Source organism: Lycorma delicatula, chromosome 3 (assembly GCF_047948215.1).
Source record: "Lycorma delicatula isolate Av1 chromosome 3, ASM4794821v1, whole genome shotgun sequence".
Taxonomy (NCBI): Eukaryota; Metazoa; Arthropoda; class Insecta; order Hemiptera; family Fulgoridae; genus Lycorma; species Lycorma delicatula.
Genome location: NC_134457.1, coordinates 69,492,974 through 69,519,095, shown reverse-complemented (window position 1 = coordinate 69,519,095; position 26,122 = coordinate 69,492,974). Strand labels below are relative to the sequence as shown.

General features: G+C 27.9%; 1 protein-coding gene across 8 annotated transcripts in view; it reads right to left on the bottom strand.

Annotated features, from left to right (window-relative positions):
- LOC142321672 (cytosolic carboxypeptidase 1-like) overlaps positions 1-26,122 on the bottom strand; it is a 293,694-nt gene that overhangs the window by 146,989 nt on the left and 120,583 nt on the right. For 7 of the 8 annotated variants that reach the window (XM_075359948.1, XM_075359949.1, XM_075359947.1 and 4 more), the window contains exons 5-7: positions 17,492-17,561; positions 10,579-10,647; positions 3,166-3,321 (exon numbers count right to left, since the gene is read on the bottom strand). In XM_075359948.1, the coding sequence (XP_075216063.1) occupies positions 3,166-3,321; positions 10,579-10,647; positions 17,492-17,561 (295 nt within the window). The remainder of the gene's footprint in view (positions 1-3,165; positions 3,322-10,578; positions 10,648-17,491; positions 17,562-26,122) is intronic. The other variant, XM_075359952.1, reaches the window with a different exon arrangement.

Sequence of the window (26,122 nt, the reverse complement as noted above, 5' to 3'; positions counted from 1 at the left end):
AACTTTCCAATAACTGGCAAGAGCATTAAAGGCATATATATGAGGAACTCACAGTGGAGTCTTATCACCACTTTTTTAACAATAATTTAAGAACAACTTCTTTCCAACAACAGGGAAACAGCCAGCAAAGGGCATCCTGTTAAAAATTCTAGTCAAAGTAACAACACAAATTCTGACAGAACAGACAAGGACCTCCATCAAAACAGAGGCCTTATTCCTACCAGAACTGCAAATTACCTAACATACCTCTGCCTGTGTAATTTCCAGAAGAAATGTCCAATGAAACTAAAATATGCAGATAAAACACCAGAGTGAAAAGCAGCAACTTCCTCTCATACTCGCAGGTGATACAAGGTTTCATAAATCACATTATCCGGGCAATATATCATTCAACAGAATATTTTAAATCTCAGCTTTAGTAGAAACAACACCCTGCTGGGTCAAGAGTGCTAACAAAAGAACACTTTTCTTATGCTTATGTCCTAGAACACTAAACACAACATCTCAAGAATCTATATTTTTCCTTACTATCTAATAAAAGAACACCAAGAATACCTTTGACATCCTGACCAAATGAAGATATTCAGACCTCTGCCTGCAATATCATCTACCTAAACCACTTGCCGATCAGGGTAACTCTCCTACTGAGCAACTCTCCTGAGATTATTCACGGACTGTTTCAACAAAGACAACTAACTCTCTACTCCACCAAGCGGCGATTCTCTCTCGACCCGAACTACAGGTAACTGAATTCTCAGAGGCATCAATGAAAGCCAGAGAAAATCTTTCTGTTAGGTCTTCCAACTGAAAATCATCCAGACTTTGGTCAAAGTCATGCAGAGAGTCAGAGTCAGAGTCTAGCAGAGAGAATATTAACCAATTTAGGCCAGTCCACCTTCCTGTGCAGGAAGCACACCTGCTGAACTACACCTATAAGCGTCTCTTCACTTACTAACTATCTCAAAGATAATTAATCAATGATCACTAGAACAATCATCAACAACAGATCAAGCATTAACCCTACCAGGAAAATTCATATCAGCAGTAATATCGTTTCACCAACAAATATTGTAATAACAATAGTAACAATTGTAAGTGACTTACCAATACATTAAGACCTTTAATACATAGAGCACAACAAAGCCTTCAACTAATTCACCTCTGTCATCCGTGTCTCCACTATGGTAAAGTAGCATTTACATCAGCACCTAGTACTATAGGACAGTTACCAACAAGACCAAGAATTTTATCCCACTTTTCTAAATGTTGCTCAGTGGGATCTCTATATTGTAAATACAAACTAACAACACAGAAATCAAGACCATCAATAACAACAAGTTTTAACAATGACATGATGAGTATCAGAAACCTGTCTCAAAAAGACCCTCTAATATTCTCCTATAAAAAACTGCATACATACAGTTACTTACAGCATAAAATATTTGCAATTATTAAAACTTGGCAGATCACCCTGTACCACATAACAAACAAATAAACCTACAAACCTGCCTTTAACAACAAAATTTTAAAACAGACAGGCCCAATTTTAAATACAATATAATATATTTGGGCAACACTCTACCAGCTTTGAACAAAAACCTGTATTCAGAGTTGAATGTCATCTCATCTAAGTCAGTATTTTGCTCCTGTATAGAAACACAACCTCCTCCTTGGACAGACAATGATCTGTATCATAGACAATGACCAGGTCCTTCTTTTATGTTTCTGTCCACCTTGACCACAACTTTTTACTAACAACAGATTCTGAAATGACTAACTGCCTCCTTGTCATCTGCTACAACAACCAGATCTTTCCTAGTATCATTTACATTCCTCATTCTCAAATTTGACCTCTTGCTCCAAAGGGCAGTCAGTAATTCCTCTTTAATTTCTTTAATTGTTTTTGTAGAGCCCTTCTTCCGTATAAGAAATTACCTTTTTCTTTCTGGAAGTTGTGGGTTAAGCTGGCCTCCCACTTCCCTTTAGGCACCTCAGTATAGGTTTTTGCTCTGCTCTAATAGACACAGGCATTGGTACTAGGAGGAAACTGCCTCTTTAAATATAACCTCTTTGACTTCAGTTGGCTTAAGAGGAAAGTGCCTCAAATCAATTCGTCAACAATAATTTTAACAAAATTATTTTTAAAAAAGCAAATTTTTGACATGAACTTCATATGACAGTATTGTACTAAAATGCAAACCATTAAATATAATATATAAATATACCAGAACAATAATTGCTAGATAAAACTGATCCGGTATACTGAATTCCATGAACAAAAAAACACAAACCCTCAATGAAATAAACAAGATCCCAACAAAAAAAAAGAATTCTGGTGGTCTCTTTTAAGCTCCAGAGGGTTCTGAGCCCTCTCCTGAAACACAAATAATTGAAGGAATCAGTAATCAGGAAGAAGTGAAAAAGATAACTTATGCTATAACTAGGAACTTCACTACAGATAAAAGTAAGAGTAAAAATAGATGCATTTAATCTATTACATAATCCTTCTACATGAACTAACACACCTAAATATCTGTACATTTACAATCTATAAACCAAAAATTAAAAACTACACATCTTAAGACTGTTCATATACATATGTTTTTTACGTTTACATAAAACTGGTTTTTCTTACATATATGTATAACTTCTTCAGTATAAGATGTTTAACATCTACCTGTTACACCTTAAAAAGTACTGATTGGAAGTACATATATTGAGAAATTTTTTTTACTATAAAAATGTAAACAAAGGACATTACCAAAACTGGTCTACAAGAATTGCACAACAATATATACAATAAACTGCACTCATACAAAAACATACACCTACTTATGAAAATCTTTCTAGTACTACATGTATGTGCTCTCTCCTCTCTTTTAAAATCCTGATATTACACCCCATTATTGCCACTCCAAGGGAAAAAAATAAAAGTTATAATAGTTTAAAGAAGTTGCAGCACAACTTTACATAAACCTTATACTTACAAATTTAATGATACCGTAAAATGAGCAAAATAATAATTACTTAATGATTAAGTAATAATTACTGATGATAAAATATCATCACTACTGATGACAAAGAATTGCTACACAAATAAAACTTAAAAGAAGAAGTCATAAATTCCCGTTAAATGGAAAAAGTATATAGTATGAAAAAACTCACCTCTTTGTGAAAGCTGTCCAAGAATCCAGATTAGTTCTTGAAGTAATGTATCAGAGGCTTGTATTTCTCTATTATGAACAAGTACTACTAACTTAACAAGACTTGAGGTAGCATTTAATTCAACTAATCTTCTCATAGTTGAAACACGATTGACACCTATGAATTGTTTTACATACAAAATAAAAATAGAATAAAATTTAAAACATTTTAATTTTCTTTAGATTCATTAGTAAAAATGTAATAACATAATGTAATATTACTGTAAATAAATATATTGCATGTATGTCATGTAATTAATAAGTAAAATATAATGAACCATTATATTAATGGTTCATTATATCATATATTAATGGTTCATTATATCATATATTAATGGTTACATTAACCATTACGTAAATATTAATATTAATTTTTTTTTTTTTCTAAGATGAAATCTTGGCAAAGTAATAGCATAAGCATTGTAACAAAATGTTAACACATTATTCTTCAATATATTACATTATACAGTAGTCTATCTAATACACGTTACTGATGTGTTTTACAATCCAGCATACAGTTCTACAATAACAACATAAACATAATAGGATAAATTAGTAACATAATAAGATATACTAGAAGCAAGTTCAACAAACAATATTATCATTAAGAATTTCTTGATAGAGTGATTTTGAAAAAATGAAACATGCAAAAAGTGTTAACACAAGAATGCTTGACCTATAAATACACAACAAAAGCCCAAATTTATTCATTAAATAATGAAAAACACTAAAAGAAATAGTAATTTTTAAGCAAGATGATACTTTATCAATGATACTTTATCAATTTAAAAAAGACATATTTTAAAGAAATTTGAAAAGATAATAAAAAAATCACATAAACTAAGACCTGATTTTTAGATGAAACATATACCAATAAAATTAGGTGCATATACCAATAAAGTGCACTGAAGAAATGCATGAAAAAGTATTTCATAACATGACATTAATACATAGAGAAAATCAATAATGAATACAAAAATAAAGAGAAAATTAACAATAGATACAAAAATAAATATATCACCAAAGCTTAAAAACTAATTTGAAAAGTATAAATAAAAAAAAGGAAAAAATATATTGCTTATTAATAAACCAATAGTATTGCAATATAAATGTTTTATTATAATTTCTGTTGTATTACATTTTTTTTGTTTTATTAAAATTTCTCTATATTTACTACACAAACAGGGAACGCCAGAATATATGGGAAAAATAAGAAACAAAGGCTCTACACTAGCGTAGAAGAAAATATTTCTGAATAGTATTAGATAAAAAAAAGCACACAATACTAACAAATACAAGTTTTTTTTTTTTAAACTGTCAAGCTAAATAATACACTATGCATTTTGATTAACTAATGTATCAAAACTTTAAGGACATTTGTTAACTGATTTTATTGCAGCTAGATAGTATGTGCAAACAATCATTTAGTAATCCAATTAAAAGTTCTTTAATTAAAGATATGCTATTAATTTCAAAACAAGTGGTCAACTTTAACACGTAACAAGTAATCTAGTTCTAAATGAACTTAGCTTATTTTGCTATAACTCAGTGGACTATTTCACAGCTAATCTGAAATAACAGAACCTGACCTTTCTTTTGATTTCAACTTTTACTCAATCTCTTTTAATTGGTTTTACATGTAAGCAGTATAACATGTATCTCTTAATGCAATAAAACAATTCTGAAATAATTTAATTGCTTGCGAAGCACCAAGGAAAACTGATTTAAGTAAACTAAACATACATGCATACAAACTATAAGCATCTCTAAAAACATATATAGAAAACATGGATTTCATTAAATGACTTTACTTAATGGATTAAGAAGGTAATAAATAGATAATTACACTTCACAACACAATTTTTATAAAGTCATAAAGACTGAAAATCAAATATTCAATTTTTACAATACACTTGTCCACTTCCATTAGCAATTTAATCTCCATCAAATAATTTTTAACAAGTTGTATGTACCCATAACTGATTTTTAATGTTTTATTTTTTGTTTATGACAGGTCATACATACACACAATTATCTTACAATATTACCAATATATTGCCAGCATGTTACCACTGCAGCCAACAACACTCACTCATAAGATGGTTAGATTTCATAAAACAAATAATTGTGTTTTTTGTACTCTTTAGTACCATCATAAGAAAATAAATAAGATTAATCAAATTTTTACAAACAGAACAAAGTTATTAATTATTAAACAGTTGAAGTTATTAAGTGAATTCTATAACCTGTGTAAAAATTAGTAAGAGAAGTCGCTGAATACGTAAATCATACCAAAATAATGCTTTTCTTTAAGGGAGAATCACTGAAGCGATAGGCTTCAGTGATTTTTCCATGTGACTATGATATAGTCACATGCGAAAAATAAAAACTGCCACTGTACAGACCAATAAACAAAAACAAATTTACAAAAAAGTACAAACGTAATAGCCATAAAAGTTAACAAGAGGTTTTTCAAAGCAGCATCTTACAAGAAACAATAAAACAAGGATGTAAAAAGGGACCCTATTCAAAAACAAAATGAAGAAAAATGAGAATAAACAATTCACACTCACATCATACAAGAACATAGGTTTTCTATATTAATTATTAAGATATATTATTATTAATTATTTAGAACATGATCAAATAGTAACAAATTTGCAAATGTACATAAAACTATTTAAAATATATGAGCAAAAATTTATAAAAATAAGGTGAAAGATATCAAGAAGGGATAGCAGAGAACTCCCACAAGGATTGCAGAGAGCATCAAAGTTAGAAACCAAACTATTTTAATAAGTTAAATTCACACCTCACTTAAGTTACCACCAATTTTGTGCGCTAGCTTAAATCATGCAACAATGCTATATTAAGGAGAATATGCTCTATTATAAAAAGGAGAATGTGATGACACTACTGTGCAACAGTTGAAAGGGCATACTGGAGAATCGCAGATGACAAGGGGTAACCAATCATTAACCAGGTATGCCCATGGTAAACAACAACTGGCAGACAACTTCTTAATTGTGACTAGTCTCATGCTGGCAACTTCTGTGAAAATGCAACAACCTTAATAAGACACAAGATTATTTTTTGATGACTGTCCGTCAACCATTCATTTTGTCAAGCCTTCAGCAACAAATGTTTCACAAAAGATGAATTATCAGAAGGAATAGTATGAGTATAAAAGTCAGCTGACTGTAAGGTTTCTTTAGTGTTAAATCAGTTTTTCTTCACAGCCTAGGATTTAACACAGCTTTGAACCAAGCAAAATTAATATACCCATCTGATTGTTTAAGGTGTCATAAGTGAGAATATTCATAATAATTGTATGTGCAATAAATATTCAGATAGTGCTTGAAAGTACATGCTGAATTTCAGTACACTAGAATGTGACCATATCTGAGTCCATATGCAATGTGATGAAAGGCCATGATATATGGCATACAATTTGGGATTAAATACAAACTGCAGTAAATATAAACTGCACCCGGGGAGACAGACCTTACGTGCAAATTCTGTGACCGACAAAGGATCATCACCCAGAATACTTAAGACCCTTCAGTGTAACTCACATCTGAATTCAACTGGAAAGGAGGTTGCAAAACGTCTCAAGTAAATCAGGTGATTAGCATCAATTTTCTTACAGTTATGTAGTTGAAGATAGAACTGCTAGAAATTTTCATAGTGTAAAAGCATATCCTAACCCCTGCCTTGTAATGTTCCTGGTCGTCACACAGATCCCTTGGTTCCTAGTCCTGACGGGCATTACCGGAGGTCATCGTTTAGACCCTCTAACATAACACAAGTCATCAATTTGGTTTCTCTCAGGATGCCACTGATACAAATCCCTCGGCAGACATTTCCATCAGTATATTTCCACAACCTACCTTGGTGTGAGAAAGCACACTAGTTTACATACATTGATTTTTATTTCTCTGCACTAATAATTATTCACACACATAATGCAATCCAAAGGGTCTTTTACTAAGGGACAATTTTTATCATCACACTATCCACAAATTATACCAATAATCTCTAATAATAATAATAATGTCAGAACTAATAGAATAATTTCAATGAATAATGTCAGAATGAATCTTTCCAATATTCCAATATTTTTTCAAATTTTCCAATATTTTAATAAATATTATTATCTTTATTAAAGACATGGGAAGAATTGGGATAAAAAAGATATACAAATGTTTTAAAACTGGTTGATCAATACACAATTAAATCTTTTTCAAATTAGTAACATTTTTTTGTTATTAAAGAAGGCCTATTTAATAATCAGAGGGCGTACTATTGTAGTAATATGTATTTGGCATTAAAACAGAAAACTAATGAATGGAAATAAAATCAATTTTGGTCCACTAACCTGACAATTTAACATTAGGAATACTTTTTTCTTTTTTTAACAACTTTCTGCTTTAAACAAAAAATAGATTTATTAGTATAATATTTTTAATTAATACCTATTATTTACAAATCTTGTCAAATAAAACTGCCATATTCAAAAAGGAGTAATTTCTTTCATTTAAAATACAATGAATAATATGTAATAACTTTATTTTTATACTTCTTCAGTGTTTAAAAATTTAATACAAATTATTATTTCCAAGAAATTCTGGACAAAATCCAGAACTCTGAAAAGATATAACTATAAAATAAAAAATAAAACAAACAGAGTGGTAATAAAGTAGTGAATAAAAATAGAACAAACTATTACTGTGCATAATATGGTATAATTTTGGTTATCCTTTTTCTGTAAGTCCTCAAGCACTATATGCAATTTTGATTGGAGAACATAAAAGATAAAAATTGTTTTTTTTTTTAGATTTAGTCCTGACATATGCAGTTAATATCCACTAGTATTTGTTTTTATACAAACACAGCATTAGAAAATTTAAATACGTTAAGGTCAATAGATAACCAGAAAAAAACACAAAACTACTACTACACAGTGAAATTTCATTTTAACACTGTTAAAATGTTCTCTATATTTAAAAAAAAATAAATTTCAAAACACATAAACTTTCCAAAATAAATTTAACTTTTTTCAATTTTGGAAAAAATTAATGAAGCATTTTTGCTCAAAAGAAATGTTTTAATTTGATGAATAATAATTTAAAAAAAGTATGGAAATCCTCAATTTTTAACTCATCACTATCATAAAAAAAAATTTAACAATTAAATTTTTTAGCCCTTGTATGAAGTAGAACGCTGTACAGCAGCAGAACATGGTTGACAGGGAGACCAGAAAGCCAAGAGGAGCTTGGGTAAGATGTGTGTAGAAAAATTTTTAAATATTAAATAGGTTAAAAAATTTACAATAAAAAAAAATGAATTTGAGAAAAAAGGAGCCTATAATTCTTACTAGTAGAAGGATTTTCATAGTTAGATGATACATTAAAAATCCAAGGTTGTTTAATTAAATAATGGAGGGAAATCTACAAAATCTACTACTATTATATAATAGAGCTTATCACCCCCTATATATAGCTGTATATCACCCCCTACAATCAAGAAAATAATAAAAAAAATTGGATACATTCCTCAGTATGTATCTTCATATCTTTTTTTTTTAAGGATAGATTTCCAGCTAATCCTACAAATATTTATACAGATTTAACTGCATATTGTTTCATAATATTACGGAATAAAAGAATATTAACAGATAAACTTACATAATAGGTATATAAAGGTTCTCATAAAAACACATAATGAACTAACAATACATGGTACTCCTAAACTTTTAATAAATAACCATGGGCAAGATTTGGGAGGAAAAGTTTATCACAAAAAAAAAACATAAAACTTTTGCTCCTGCTTATTTCTAATGCAATTTTATTTCAATTGAAAACAAAAACCAGTAATTAATAATTACTAATATTAATCAAGTTAATATTAATCAAATTACTAATATTAATTACTAATTAATTAGTAATTAATAATAAATATCAAAAATTAAATAAAAACATGCATATTTTGAAGAAGCACAACAGAAAACATCACCTTACTGACACAACTAATCTGTAAAGGGATCAAACTATAAACAATAAGCCAGAAATAAGAATTGAAAATACTATTTAGAAGATGCATTCAAGATTAATAATTCACCATGGAAAACAAAATTTACAAGATAACGATCTTAACCAATATTATTTATGGTGAAAAATTTTTTTTTGATAATCGTGATCATCTTTAAAAGTTATGAATCCAATTTAATGTACAAGTAAAATCAACTAATACTCTCATCATCTACATATGGTTTATCAAAGGTAAAGTACTGTAAAATTGATACTGTTCAATGTATTAAAAGATTTCATTTTTATTGAGCTACATGTCGTATTTATAAGAATATAAGAATCAGATATTGGTCTAAACTATTTTTAAAATGTTAATATTTTGATCAGTTTCTGTTAAATCATTCTGATTTTGAAGAATTTTACAGTAATCCTAAATCAATATTTCAGAGACTGGAAATTTTATACACTAACCTGAGAAAATGTAGCTCTAATGCTTCCATCATAATAACAGAATGGTTAATTATAAATTGCTAGTTAAATTCAATGAAACTAAATTAACTTATTAACCCATGCAATTTAATATCCTGATAGGATATCAAATAAAAATAGTGTTGTAAACTTAGAACCAGAAATAATATTCAGACTGGCTCAACACAGGAATGTGCCCCTTACGACTTAACAACAGATAATAGGGTAAGGTGTATTCATGCACTGAGTGTTATACATATCTATCATAGAGCAATTCTCCTACCAAAAACCCATTGTGTAAATATAGCTGCAAAACTTCAAACCAGGAATTTTATTTAAAATTAGAATTATTGCACACCTATACAGCTTAAATAGTAATCATACAAAGCTTACTGATAATCAAATTACAATACTTGTAATTTGGACACTGAGACCAATATCTCTTAATTTCCTTCCTTTCTTGTGCAAGAAATGTCAAAACAAACACATGCATACATCCATATGTGTATTATATGGTGACAAATATAAAAGCTACAGTTAAAAGTAGTATTAAAAAAAACTGTCATAAAAAACCAGGTATAATTTTTTGCTTGCTTAAGTCATTTTAGTAAGCTGCAATATTTAGGTAAGAAAAAATAAATCTATTTTGATAAATAGATAAAAGATTTATTCTATGAAATTACATTTTAAGAGTAAATAATACGATAAAAAAGAAAAATTTAAAACACTAATAATCATTTTCATAAAAATAATCCTGTGTAACTGAAAAAATTATGCATATACATATATATCACAATAATGTATTTATATTTATAGGCCTACTTTTTAATAAAATAAAAAGCATATATCATTTAAATGCTGAACAAAATAATTGTTACCATTTACATGCTGATTTTTCTTTAATTCTGTACTTGATTTTTTTTTAATTTTTCTTCCGTCTTTTTTCTCTGTGAAAAGAAGAATATTACTGCATACAGTAACAAACTACATATGTATGTATAATAAGTACCTCGAACTTTAAATAAAATTGTCCAGTTTCACTTTAAATCATGTGATTAAAAGTTTTATGTTTAATTACAACTGAATTTATACAGTATTAATGTGAGTAAGATGTGAGTGCAAGTTAGTGTTATGAAATATTGTCTACATATTTGTATAACAAAAATTAGCACAAAAAATAATAAATTTGGTATAAATTAATATGTCATATAAACATGTAATTACTTTACAAGCTTCTTTTTGGTAAATATATAAAATACATTAATAAAAACTGATTGCATTCAGTTTTACATCTAATATTTGTTACTGAACATTAAAATATTAAACAGAAAATTTATACAAAATCTAATACAAGCAACACTAACTATTTTCACCAGTTACATTAAGTATCATATTAATTAAATGATATAATTAAATTATCAAATTAATTTTAAAAAATACAGTCAATAAAAATTAGAAATAATTCATTAGCACATGCAATTAGTTTTAAAATTTAATAGTATTTTACGTAAACTAATTTAATTATTCAATTAACAACATAGACTTCACCATTCCACAATCAGTACCTGATGCATAATTTTCTAAACACAGAAATGAGTCAATGAATGATTTGTTAAAGTATTTCATAAAACAGGAGTAGAGAAGTTAGGCATTATCTATCACTACACATGCAATTCTACAAAACTCACGCTCAACAAGGAAAAAATAAAAATTAAATATATAAAACCTAAAAGAAGTAACTATAATCTAAATCATCAAACTGAAATTAATAAAATTTTTAAGTAAAACTTTTATCTTCTTCTGTATAAATCCAACTAATTCTATATAAGTAATGAAAATATGAGTAACATGGTATAATTTTCTTACAGGTTTTATTATGTATCTAATTGAAAATATATTTAATAAAATGAAGGTGAGAAAAAAGCTCATTTTCTATGATAATGGTTTATTTAAGTTTACGGTCATGTGGAAAAGTAATGTAATGAAGAAGTAGAGAATGGAAGGAAAACCAGTGACGTGCCAGCAGAGATCACTTGTTCATTATTTATTTGTATAGACAGAAAAAAAGGTTATACTAACCAAAAATAATCAAAATGAAAAAATCTGGTAGTAACAAAGTAAAGAAAAGCATTTAACCTAATTTTATGGTTATAATGTTAAAGCAGTTTCATTCCCCTGCTAAAAAATTACATTATTATTCATACCCCTACAAAAAATCCTAATGAAACAGCTAACAACACATTTTTTTAAACATACATAATCCTACCACTTGATGTATAATGGAATATAATACTCTGGCACCTCTGTTTGATATAAGATTCCTGGTAATAGTTTAATTTAATCTTATAAAATACTAGATAGATTTACTGTCTTGAAATTACCACCAACAAATCCAACTTACCTTAGGAAGCATCTGAAACTAAGAAGTAAAATAAAACCAACTAACACAAATTGTTTCCTTTGAAACAACACAATTGTTTAAGTCACTGGCAAAATATTTTAAACCCTAAACTTATTTAATTTTAATTAATAAAATTAAATTTCTTCATTCTCCTTATACGTTCTCTTAAGTTCAGTTATTTAGGGGTTCTCTTACCTCTATGTAGCTATTTAAGTTATAACAATGACTTAAAAGAGAAGATTTTCTGTCTTTGGCAGAGGGGATAGGTGTTCCAGCAACTCAAATTTTGGAGAAAAAATAACTACTGCATAAAAATGTTTTCTTTACTTTCATAATTCTAAACATTCAATGAGAAATTTAGTAAAACCACTACATCAAACCATATTATCCATCCAACCTACTTGTTTGTTCCAAAAAGTGACATGTCAGCAGCTATTTTCAGGTTCCCATCTTAAAATAATCTAAATTCAAAGGGATGTGACTAACATCTAAAAGTGTCAAAAACTACTAAATAATGGAATAATGACAATAACAGATCACTTAAAATATGAGTAACACTCTCAAACCACATTGCAATCTTAGATTTTCTTTAAAAATTAAATATTCACACATTTTATTAGAAATGTATTTCTATATAGATGGGAAATGAGTAGGAAAAAAATTAATGGGAAATGAGTAGGAAAAAAATTAATGGGAAATGCGCAAGAAAAAACTTAATTTATTTTTTTTTTTAAATTACCATAAGAGATCTCTTATAAACTTATTTTAAGATAATTAAATATTGCCAAATGTGTTATTATCTAACAACATAACTTTTCGTTTATTGTTTTAAAATGATAATACAAATATTTCAATTAATTTTTTGTAAAAAATTAAAAAATTTTACATCTTCTTTTAGAGATTATACTACCAATAGTTATTTTGCAGCTATCTAGGGGTGGACAAATGAAATGCTTAGAGTAGAGATGTTTGTAACTTAATTAACCATCACTAACTAACTGACTGAAACATGGAAGACAGGTAGGTCAGTTTTTTTTTATTTTTTACAATTAATTTCTACCAATATTTAGGTTGGTAATTATTTTTAGGATAGTCCAAGTATAACATTCTGAATACTTTAATAAGGATTTAGATAAAAAATTATTTTCAGATGACCTCAAAAACAGGGCGTGAGACCTGATGTAGAGAGCAAACATTGTAGTTTTCTTTCTGCTGTTACCATTATCATACAACCCATAACCAAAAAGGTCTCAGCTGATGATTTATATGTTGATAATAAACAATAGGCATGCTATTTTTTCAAATGCTTACTTCTGGAGTTTAAATATTTTACTTTCCCGTCTATATGGCAGCTATAGCTATACAAAATGGAAAGCATGGTGACAATCAAAATTGGGCATATCCAGTTTTCAATGTATCTTGACATATTGACCCATAAGGAGCCCAAAAAACCAAAAAATGGAATTGAAATTTCCGTGACAAACTATGTGTACATATGTATGTTGGCCTGTAAATCACCTTATATCACCAGAACTATTTGACCAATTTTGACCAAACTTTGTCAGATTACTTCTATATATGGGGCATTGATGCTACTAAATTTTTAATTCAAAAGCCAGGAGCTGGTTGATACAGGGGGGAAACGAAATTGTCTCCAGATTTTGCATAATTAAGGTTCTATTTTTTTTTAATAATTTTGTGAATATTAATAAAGTAAACAATGTTTGTAAAAATAGGTAAAACTAGGTTGCTAATTTTACCCCCATCCATAAAAATGGTTTTAATTTTGAAGAGTTATAGAAGGCAGTAAAAACAAGGGGTGATTATATTTGTTGCATTTTTTTTTTAATATTTTGTGAACAATTTAAAAAAAACATTTTTTGTGTAACTTTTTTGCTAAATTGCAACCCCATTCAAAAAAATAGTAATAATTTTTAAACATTGTAGAAGGCAGTACGCAGTGCGTCTTTTTCATTGCAGTTTTTTTCTATTAGCTTCTCATTGAATCCACAAATCTGTTCTCCATCAAAGTGGGGTCTTAACCCAGTCAACCACCCAACCTACACACCCCACATCCCACTTAGCAGCTGGCCACTGCTGTAGTCATCTGCAATAATGTGACATCACAGGTGAGCAGTAGAATTAAATAAATAAATATTTAAGAATGTAAAAATTTATTTAAAATGGCACTAATACCGCCACACCTGCACAAATGAAATATGGTATGCACACGCACTTTAGTTAGAATCATTGAATTAAATAAAAGTATTGTATTTAAATAAAATGAAAAATATTTTTAATTAAGTTGTGTGTATGTGTAAGCAACGCATTAGAAAAAAGTCATGTGACAAGAAAATCCTACAAGTGTGTTGTCAGCTTTTTTTGTGTATATGACCCTATTTATGCAGAATGGAATTTTTTTCTGTTTAAAAAATAAGCCAAAAAGATTACATTAAAAAACCTTATAAAATAGTTCTATAAAGTTTATGTTAAGTTTATAAAATTTTTATAATTATATAAGTTTTTCTGCAATTATATACCAATTAAACAATCCAGAGTTTCTTTTTAAATTTTAAAATATAAAAGTTTCAGAAGATGAAAAAAGTAATATTCAAGAGGTTTACTTTGATAAAAGATCTGATACTGTATTAACCTATAATAAATTAGTAATGGGCAATGGCCTTTCAGATAAAGAAGTCTCTAATAATTTACCATTTATAGTTTTAACAGTAGTATTTTCTAATCATCCGTCAGGAATTTCGTTTGTCATAGTTGCTGTTGGTAACATAGCTGGTTATTCAAAAGGCATGAAGGAAACCAATATATGAAAAATGCTTGCCAGAAGCATTCAAGCAGAAGTAGTACTAACCAGCAAAGAAAAAGTATATAACATCAAAAAATGCAGAACCACCTAAAAAAAAGTCACCATCAACTTTCCCTGGTAACAATGTTACCAGGGAATGAAGACTGTTCCTCATACTATTCAAAATAAAAGATGTAAAATGTAAAAGTGGAAAATGTAAGTAAATGTAATGTAATTTGAGCAACTGAGAAAAAATAAAAATGTTAAAATTCAACACCATTAATACTATTGTAGATAGGGACCAAAAATTAGTTTGAAAAAATTCTGAATGGTGTGAATATATTGCTATGAGAGAAACTCAGTTTGAAAAAAAAAACTATCAAACAAAAGTGATGTAATTAATGAATAATTAAATATTGAGATACATGAACATAATTCATCAGAAGTTACAGAATTATGGTAATTACAGAATGAAATTACAAACAGTGGATAAATTAAAATAGAGATCAAAAGTAGCTGACATAAGCAAGGAGAGATTTTACACAGAGTAAAATCTTCTAGTATCTAATATAGATTTCAAAATTAAAAAAATTTTCTTAAAAATATTTGTGCAGAGTGTAGCACTTTATAGTAGTGAAATACAAACAAAATTTAAAGCAGCAAGGCAAATAACAGAAGCTTTGAATTATCGCATTACAGTAGAATGATTAAAATTTGGCGAGTCAATAAAACAGAAAATTAGTTATTTTATGATGAATAGAAGAGCAAAGAAGTTTGTGGCAAAACCTTGTAGAGGCGAACTGGATCAGTAGTTTATATCCAATGTCCTAAATGTAAGATGAAAATTGCAAGTTGTGTAGTGTGTACGTTGACATCCTAACAAAAAAGTTGGAATCTGATTTAGGAAGGTCGAACAGTTTTCCCCATCCGACTAACCGACTTAGGACAAATCCCCTTCTCCACTTTCCTTCCTAGATCGGATAGTGTGTAGCGCAGGTGTCGGTTCCGATTAGTAGTTTGTTTTCTCCAATTTAAAGTATTTATATTACAATATAAACAATGTGCTAACATTATGCTAGAACATATATATTGCTGGAAATTTTCAAACTCAAAAACAAAGAAATACTGTAACTGAAAAAAAAAATTTTTAATGATTGAGAAACATACACAATAAAAAATTCACATTTTCTATGAATAGAAAATCTCAGCAATCTCAGAATACCAATCTCAGCAATTCCATAAAACATTGTTCAATCATTCATAAAAAAAAATCGGAAATTGTCCAAGTTCAATTGCTTTTAGTGGTTTTAGCCACTTTTTTGCTCAAAATTTCCTTTCTGGTGAAGGCTTTTGGAGGATCAACATTGTTGTAATAGCAACCTCAATTTTTTTATTTTTCAACAAAAACAGTGCCATTACAAGGATGTGATCAGGTCAGGAATCTCAGTGGTACTGACTAATGACGATATCAGAAGAAAGAGATTGTAGAGTGTGGATAGCGATCTCCTTTCCTAAATTGGAGATCGGATCGGGTGTGTAAGGGCCTTAAGGCAACCAAGTTTAGTTAATCTGGTGATTATAGGTAAAAATTGTAAAAATAAGGCAGAACAAAATTTATAAAGCAGGTAGCAAGGGCATAGGATATAATAATGGTTATGTTCAAGTTAAGAGGTTAGCTCAGGATCAGAAAGGAATGAAGAATAATACCATCAAACCAGTCAACTGACCTATGACGAAAAACATTTTAATTAAAAAAATATTTTTTACACAAAACAGTGCTACATGGTTTTTTTAATTTAATCATTTTTAGTGACAAACATAATTAAAAGGTTTTATTGTTACTTGATAGCCAATGTAGTTTTTTTTATAACTAATTTTTTATTGTAAATTTGAGTTTAAAAAATAAACAATACACCAAACTTGATTTAACCTTGTTATTTTATTTTCTAAGAAAATATTCTCTCATCAAAGCTAATATATGAAACAAGCAAAAACAAATATATCCCAAAAGATATATTAACAAAATTAAAGTTTTTTAATCTATAAACCAGGTAAAAAATACTATGACAGAAGAAAATACTTTATATTACAATTCTTAGGATCAAGATTAATTTTAGTACAGTATATTAGGTTTTGAGCAGTAATTCTGTTAAAATTTAAGTAATCAAATTTTGTGATATAACTCGTATATTAAGAATTTCATTTCACCTATCCCACTTTACCTTTGAAAATCTAAAACTGGAATTTTCACAAACTCAACAAAAAAATTTAATTTAAGGAAGGTAGACAACTCCAAAATTTTGTATTTAACAATAATTATCACAACATAATTATTGAACAAAATAGAAATGAGCATTTTTAAACCGCAACCATCCCATAATATCATACAAAACCTTAAGTCAACAACTGTTACTCTACTTGTTACTCCACTCTTATCACAGCATTTAAGTAAAAACCAAACAAAATTAAAAAGTAAATCAAAATTATGATTAACATTGTTATTAGATAAAAGTAATTACAAATAATTAAAAAAACAATTTAATTACAGTCACAATAAGAAAAGAAAGAACAGAATTTAGCAACTCACCTGATTTGGGTGCAATACATTCATGTATTGTCCCTGCAACACTTGCTGCAGTAACATGGTCCCGTACATTCTACAGAACACAGGTGATGTTAGTAACATAAATCGCACAAAACACTCTCAACATAAAACAAGCTATACAATAAAATTAAAAGAAATAAATAACAACTTCCAGCTTTAGTTTGTTGGATTGCAGCAGTGTACCACTCTTTAAACGGAATTGCGACAAGTCGCCTTTTCTTAACGCAAATTATCTTCGCTGTCACTGTATAACTTTGTACGCAAAACCTAGAATTATGTAATGTCCTTTTAGCTTGTAAAAACCAAACAGCAAGTAGTGTATCTGGTACCTGGTGCATTAAATCAAAGCCACGTCAGATGAAAATAACGAATAGTGACAAACACAGAAAATACACGCAGTACGTGATTGACTGTACCTATAGCACAAAGTTGGCGGTTTAATTAAGATGAGACAGGTTGAAATATAATTACTACAATGACAAATAAAGTTACAATTGGCAATTTAATATTTTATATTACTACTTAATGTAAAAATAATTACTATAATGATTTTACTATTCAGAAAATGAAAATTAAATGAATGTGTTTGCTTTCGAAATAAGACCCGGGTTTTTTTTAATATATATGTCAAGATGAATTTCAGGAGAGAAATTCAAGGAAAGGGTTTTTTGATTTTTCAATAGAGATTTATTCTAATATAAAGGGTAAAAAAGTAAGGAAAAAAAGTTTCATCTGAAACATTTTTTTTCTTTAATTTGGTTGGGTTTTCCTTTTGATTTATTATAAGTATTGGTATCTCCAAGAAATATCGAGCAGTTCAACTAGAGTATTACCTGTTACTTATATTGAAAAAATAAAATATGTTGAATTCATTTATTGTTTGTTTATATTATGCTTTGTCTATTCATTAAATTTACTTTTATAAAATATATATTAATTGATGGTTGAAGCCGTTACTTGATACGAATTCATGATGACAGAAAGAAAATAAACAAAATACGTAATTTAATTTTCATAGAATCTATTTAAGAAATCTGATGTGGACACCACATGACTTCCTTGTACCTCTATTAAATTGCATATATACATTTTTTTTAATGAAAAATACATACAATTTTATTTCACTAATAACTTCTGTTTTGTTTTTTTTTTATTGTTATTATTGAATTATTATTTATTATAAAGCGTTTTTTACAATCAGAGACTAAAAAAGGAATTATTGAATTATTATTTATTATAAAGCGTTTTTTACAATCAGAGACTAAAAAAGGAAATGAAGTCGGATTCAAACCGATGTTCCAAGATTCAAATGTTTTATTTAACAAAATTTTATTTGGGTATAAGTCTGGAACCAATTAAAATAAGTACCGCTTATCTGATATATCGCTTTAAGCGATATATCACATATCGCTTTTCAACGATATATATCATGTATGAGGGCTTATTACGGCAGTTAAGAAGAAGTCCAAAATTCAATTTTTTTTTCGATTTTGTGCTTTTTTGAAAACTTTTGGTCAAGTCGATTGCAATTAAAAAGGTAGGTATACAAGTAATATTTTATTAACTTGTAACTTACTGAAATTTAATCTTTATAAAATGTTGTTGGCATAGTTTTATTAATAATTAGCTGAATACATTGTAATTTTTATTTTGAAATCAGTATCCTAGTAACCAAACAACTGATTCTCTCATTTTATTTAAATAATTTTAATTCATTTAAACATGTTTTTCATTTACATAAGATAGTTAAAAAATGCTTACCACAATTGATGAAAATTAATGTTAATGAATTAACTACATAAATTTAAATGAATTTAATTAAATATTGTTGTGTTACACATATTAAAATGGAAATAATATACACTCTTGAGAACAAATTGAATTTCTACTATGATTAAAATCTAAAAAAATCAGAAATGCAGTTATAAAGGAAAAGGAGTAAGGGGAAAATGTCAAGAATAAAAGAGAAATTTTCTGAACTAAAATTACAATTAATATCCATAAGGAAAATTTCAGTATTATATCTTATTGAAGAGAAACTGGACAGATAAATAGATATTATTTTTAGTCTGTATTAATAAGAATTGAGAATAATAATATATGTTACTCTTATTTTTACTCAAAAACATTCAACAACATATGGTAAGTTATAAAATTTTTATATTTTTTCTGTATTTTACAAGACTTTTTCATCTGTCCTTTGATACTAATGTAAGTAAAGACAATAATCTCATCTCATTTATTTTTGTATAATTTTAAAACTTTATAGTGTAAACTAATTAACACTGAAAACTTTTACTATATATATATATATATATATATATATATATATTGTTTAACGTTTTAATTTTAAAGAATATTTTTAAAACAAAAGCTACATATATATATATATATATATATATATATATATATATATGTATACGTTTAATGAAAAAAATTGAACATGGCTAACACATACTATACAATTACCATTTTAAAATTTTTCCCAATTAAAGTCTAAGCTGTATAACCTACAACCAAAAAGATTCAATGATTTTTTTATATAAGCAATAAGTGCTTATCTAAGTATAATACTAAAATGATGTATTATTGAATTTATATAAACTATGCGTGAAAACGAAAAAAAAAATTATAATGTAAATATATTTTCTAAATTTTTATTTTTGTGAACTGAATTGAATTAAAATGTAACAGAAGATTTTAATTCAAATAAACTTTTAAGCCGATCAGAACATAAAAATACATTTTATAGATCAAAACAATTGTATTTAAATACCATATTAATTAATTAATATAAACACGTGAAATATTATAATAAAATACAAAAATGTTTTTAGTTAGGTACGGTTCGATTTTATCAGTGAAAGCATATTGTTGTTATTCACTGGAGTTTCAGCTGAAGTTTATAGCAATACAATTTTTATCCGGTACTTTTTTGTTTTACGCAGTAAAAATAAAGGAAACCAATGACGACACTCTTTAGATTTTAGAACTTTTATGGATCTGCAGATATTATCCTACTTTAAAAATTAATAGGTAGATACATTAAATAACAATAAACTCAAAATAAACAGAGTTCAGAAAAAAGAACACTTTTGAAGACAAAAAAATTAGGTTAAATAAATAAAAAAGTGAAAATTCATTCGTGCATTAATGAGGTCCTTAACAATAAAATTACTCAACTTTAGAAAATTTGTAAAAGATTCAATGAAGAATTAAAAATGGTCTAAAAAAAACACTGACTTAATAATTAGAAGTAGTTTAATTATTATGTAATTGACATCAGATGTATTATTTCCAATCTAAATATTCTGTTAAAAAAAAAAATCAGTTATCAGTAAAGTAATATATTTCAGTAATTTGGCTAATAAAAACTTGCAAAACTATAAATTATAATTATTAAGATTTATTATTGCATATTTGTAATTCAAACAAAAGCATTAATTTTGTTAACATGCAATTTACAGTGTTGTTAGAATAACACTATATTATGTCATAACATTTGCATGTAATTCTGCTTTATATACAGGATACACAATAGCTTATACACACACCATTTTTTTACTATATTGTATCCTTGTAATAATATATATGAAACTTACATCTGGATATTAATTTTATGTTGCAGATGCAAAACAGAATCGGAAGAACAAAACAGAAGAAAAGAAGAAAAATGGAATGAGTGAATGAAGAGAGAGAAATAGAAACATAGACAAGAGATGTTTATGACAGTGAATAGTGGGCATTTAAACATTTAGAAAGGGGTTAGATATTTTCGAGAGGTAATAGGGTATTTTAGAGGGTTATAGAGTATAGGATTGGTAGAGGGTATAAGGTATAGGATTAGTAGGGTAATAAGGTATAGGGTATATAAGGTATAGGATAGTAGAGGGTAATAGGGTATAGGATTAGTAGAGGGTAATAGGATATAGAATTAGTATATGCGATTGTGAAGGTCAAAATTATAGGTAGCAATTTCATATAGTACATAACCAATAAAGTTTATGAAATTGTAATTGCTACCTAGCTTAGTTGGGGGATAGGGTTAACCACACACGCCTGTAGGAATAGTCAGGAATACAGGCTGTCCATCCAGTCTAATCTGGGAAAAAAGCCTGTTGGATGATTCCTATGAGTGGACTCTGAGCCCTTAGGAATAGTAATACAGCTCCCAGCACTGATCTGGAAAAAAAAAAGCAAGAGTAGGTTGCACTATTCCTATAAGTGTTTCTAACCTCAGGAGGTTGTACGAGCAGCTTGGTATATCCGATAGGATTGATTGGATGATTGGGGGTAACAGGTTAGGGTTAAGGTAACATTTATGGTTAGGGCATCATCCTCCCTTGTTGTTGAAGTGTACAATCCCCTGGCTCGTTCAGGGAGACTTTTGAGACTTGGTGAGTGGCGTAGGTTAATGGGGGAAGAAAATTTCCGCTTACTATTCACAAAATAGCGCGTGTTTTTCTGAATAGGTTTTTTTACATTTTCAGGTGAAACACAGATGAAGAAACTCTTTAATTTTTAATTAAATGCAGTTGACTAAAAAGATGAAGTTAGATGATACGAGAAATTATGAAGATTAAATGCAGAGAAAAAAAATTAGGGTTCAAATACAGAGATAGAAGAACAATTGCTAACATGTACAGGAACCAAACAGCAACAGTAACAATTGAAGAACAGAAGAAAGAAGCCGTAATAAGAAAGGGAGTCCGACAAGGATGTTCCCTATCTCAGTTACTTTTTAATCTTTACATGGAACTAGCAGTTAATGATGTTAAAGAACAATTAGATTTGGAGTAACAGTACAAGGTGAAAAGATAAAGATGCTACGATTTGCTGATGATATAGTAATTCTAGCCGAGAGTAAAAAGGATTTAGAAGAAACAATGAACGGCATAGATGAAGTCCTTTGCAAGAACTATCGCATGAAAATAAACAAGAACAAAACAAAAGTAATGAAATGAAGTAGAAATAATAAAGATGGACCACTGAATGTGAAAATAGGAGGAGAAAAGATTATGGAGGTAGAAGAATTTTGTTATTTGGGAAGTAGAATTACTAAAGATGGATGAAGCAGGAGCGATATAAAATGCCGAATACCACAAGCTAAACGAGCCTTCAGTAAGAAATATAATTTTACATCAAAAATTAATTTAAATGTCAGGAAAAAATTTTTGAAAGGGTATGTTTAGAGTGTCACTTTATATGGAAGTGAAACTTGGACAATCGGAGTGTCTGAGAAGAAAAGATTAGAAGCTTTTGAAATGTGGTGCTACAGGAGAATGTTAAAAATCAGATGGGTGGATAAAGTGACAAATGAAGAGGTATTGTGGCAAATAGATGAAGAAAGAGGCATTTGGAAAAATATAGTTAAAAGAAGAGACAGTCTTATAGGCCGCATACTAAGGCATCCTGGAATAGTCGCTTTAATATTGGAAGGACAAGTAGAAGTAAAAAATTGTGTAGCCAGGCCACGTTTGGAATATGTAAAACAAATTGTTAGGGATGTAGGATGTATAGGGTATACTGAAATGAAACGACTAGCACTAGATAGGGAATCTTGGAGAGCTGCATCAAACCAGTCAAACGACTGAAGACAAAACAAAAAAAAAAATTCAGAGATGTGAGAAATTATGAAGATTAAATCCCGCTGACTAAAAAGATGAAGTTAGAAGATGTGAGAAATTATGAAGATTACTTTCATGACAAATGAGAATTAGAAAAGAAAAAAATAATGTAAGCCTTTTCTTGTCTTAGTTTACAGATTTTATTTCTAAGATATTTAACATTATCTATAAATGTTATTCTCTTTATACAGGTATGTAGTTTTTATGTTCATAAATACAAATAAGAGTAATTAATTTTAAATGAAAACAATTATTCTGTTGAAATATTTATCATAGTACTGATATGATAAAATTATTCTATTTATCTGTCCAGACAATACGATTTGAGTTAATAAATAAATGGCATTCTGATTTTTAATTTCTCTTAAGTTATTAATTTTATTTTCAATAGTTTTTCTTTCTTTTGACACCGATAAATGTGGCGGAATTGTGTTGTTCCTGCATCATTTATCAATAAATTCCTTAATGGAGAAAATTGTTCTTTAGTCCACAGACAGACTTAGAATTTTTAAAATTTCTTTCAACTGTTTGCCTTCTGCCGGTAAATTTGAAAATATGTGAAAACCAGTGAATGAGCTGAAGATGTGGATGTTTCTACCGATAGTACATTATCACTATATAGGTAAGACAAATTCTTAGTTTTATTCTTTTTAATTCAGTAAGGCTTAATTTAATACATTACACATAAGAAAATACGTTACATTATTTTAATATTTAAAAAACTGTTTATCTATGCTGTAACATAGAATTCGCTATCTTGAACAATCTACAATTGTTTTTAGTTGTACTCTTGTTGGTCTGCCAAGAAATTTACAGAACTATTTTTTAACATAACTGAAGGGAATTATGTATCCGAAAAATGGAACATACTCCACAATAGCAAAAAGATTATGAGAATTTCTCATATAAATTAAATACATATAGTATGTGTTTACAGTATTACATGTCATTTTTCACTCTTCCATTACAATTCTTGAATGATCTCACCATCTTCTTTCTGCAGGTTGTCATTCAAAAACTTTCTTAAGCAAATAGTTCTTACTCATACTCATGAAATGTCCATACAAAGTCAATAGCTTCTGCTCGATTTTATTCTTAAACTGCCAGTTTTCACTTTCATTCTGTTACAAAATTGAACATTCAGTGAAATCATATTCTACAAGGACCTACACTAAATTTCAGAATTATCATTTGCAAGTAACCTCATGAAAACTGGACGTAATAAAATGACATGTAAATCGTGAATTAAACTAATTTAAATGATATAAATTTAAAAGAAATAATATATTAGTCCAAGAAGCAGAACACAAATCAAATTTAATATATTGGATACTCAAATTCCATAGTTTCCTAACAAGTTTTATGACAATTTCCACTAACAATGATGTGTATTACTGAGGCTGAACTGCAATTTAGTACTGAAAAAATCTTATATAACTATCTTTTCAAACATTATTCAAGAAGCAAATCTGTGAAGCTGAAGTTTTCCCAAAAAAATATCTCACTTTCAGCAAGTAATATAATTTTATAAATTAAATGCAATTATTGATATGAGAAACATTTCATACACCATTTCTTTATCATAACAAATGAAACTCTATTTCATAAAAAATTTCATGTAATATACAATTTTGATAAATTTTATTAATATAAATTACATTTGAAAATGTCTTTATTTAGAAACTTTCAGTGTAAACATTTTTTCAATATTTTTTTTATATAAAAAAATTATGTAATCTTTTTATATGTTTACAATTTTAAGTTAAATTCTAAATGTGCGATTTTTAAAAAAAGAATGTTTTATTAACTGATGATGAGGGTAACCCTTGAAAGCGCTTTTATATAAGTGTAAGGTAAGAAACATTATTGAATGTTTCTTCAACCTGGAATTCGCATATTAACTCATCCGATTCTATGATCACATTTCTTGTATTAATGACATAAGACTCAAAACTTATCCTCATACACATCAAAACCTAAAATAACAAAAGGATCGATGATATGGGAAAAGATATGAAAGAAATAATCACTGATGAAGAAACAAAAACCGAAACACATTTTGAGACTGTCAAAAATGTCTAAAAAAAAATTAATTTAAATACAACTGGCATAATGGTTTAACTGGTTTAATTACCGTTAAATATACAAATTGTATATGTTATTCTCCAACATTGGAGGCGATTAATCAAATTTAAATAAACCAAAAAATAAATAAAATTATATATGAGAAACATAATAGTAATCTATTTTTTTGTCTTTTCTCTTCTTAAGGTATTATTAAGTGTATAAATAACATTTAATAGTAAAAACGTTGGATTTTGTTAGTTAAAAAGGTTTTTACCAGTTATAAAACTACTAAAAACAAAATTTGAAACTAAGTTAATTTGAAATTCAAACTTTATAAACTGCATTTTAAACTTTCAGATTTAGTATACATACTTACATTACTTAACTAAGATATATATACATATGTATGAATACATATGACCCTTAATAAAAGTTTTTAAATATATCAAATCTATTACATTATGCAACTTAAATGGTATCATTTCTATTATGCAAAAATCAGTTTAAATAAAATAATAATTTCATTCTGAGATTTACTGGTATTAATTTTTATTATACCAATTTTTTTCCATATAATTAATATATTTCTGAATTTATTTCTTTTAGAAAAAATACTTTTAATTATATTGGAATACTTTTAATTATAATCTTACAGCTAGTAGCTTGGTAAATTGAGAATTTTTTCTAATGAAAGTGAAAAATACATCTAAATGTTAATTAGTTAACGTATCCTTCTTAAACAAATAAAAAAATTGGAAAAAAATCAGAATTATAATACTTTTAAGATGAGCAGAATTGTGTTGTAAACAAATTTTTATATAAATAAAAATGTAAATTTTCGTTTGTTCAAAATCTGAAATCTCCGAAAGTTCTTCACAGACTGCTTTGAAATCTTGATACAGTGTTGCATTCGAATTCG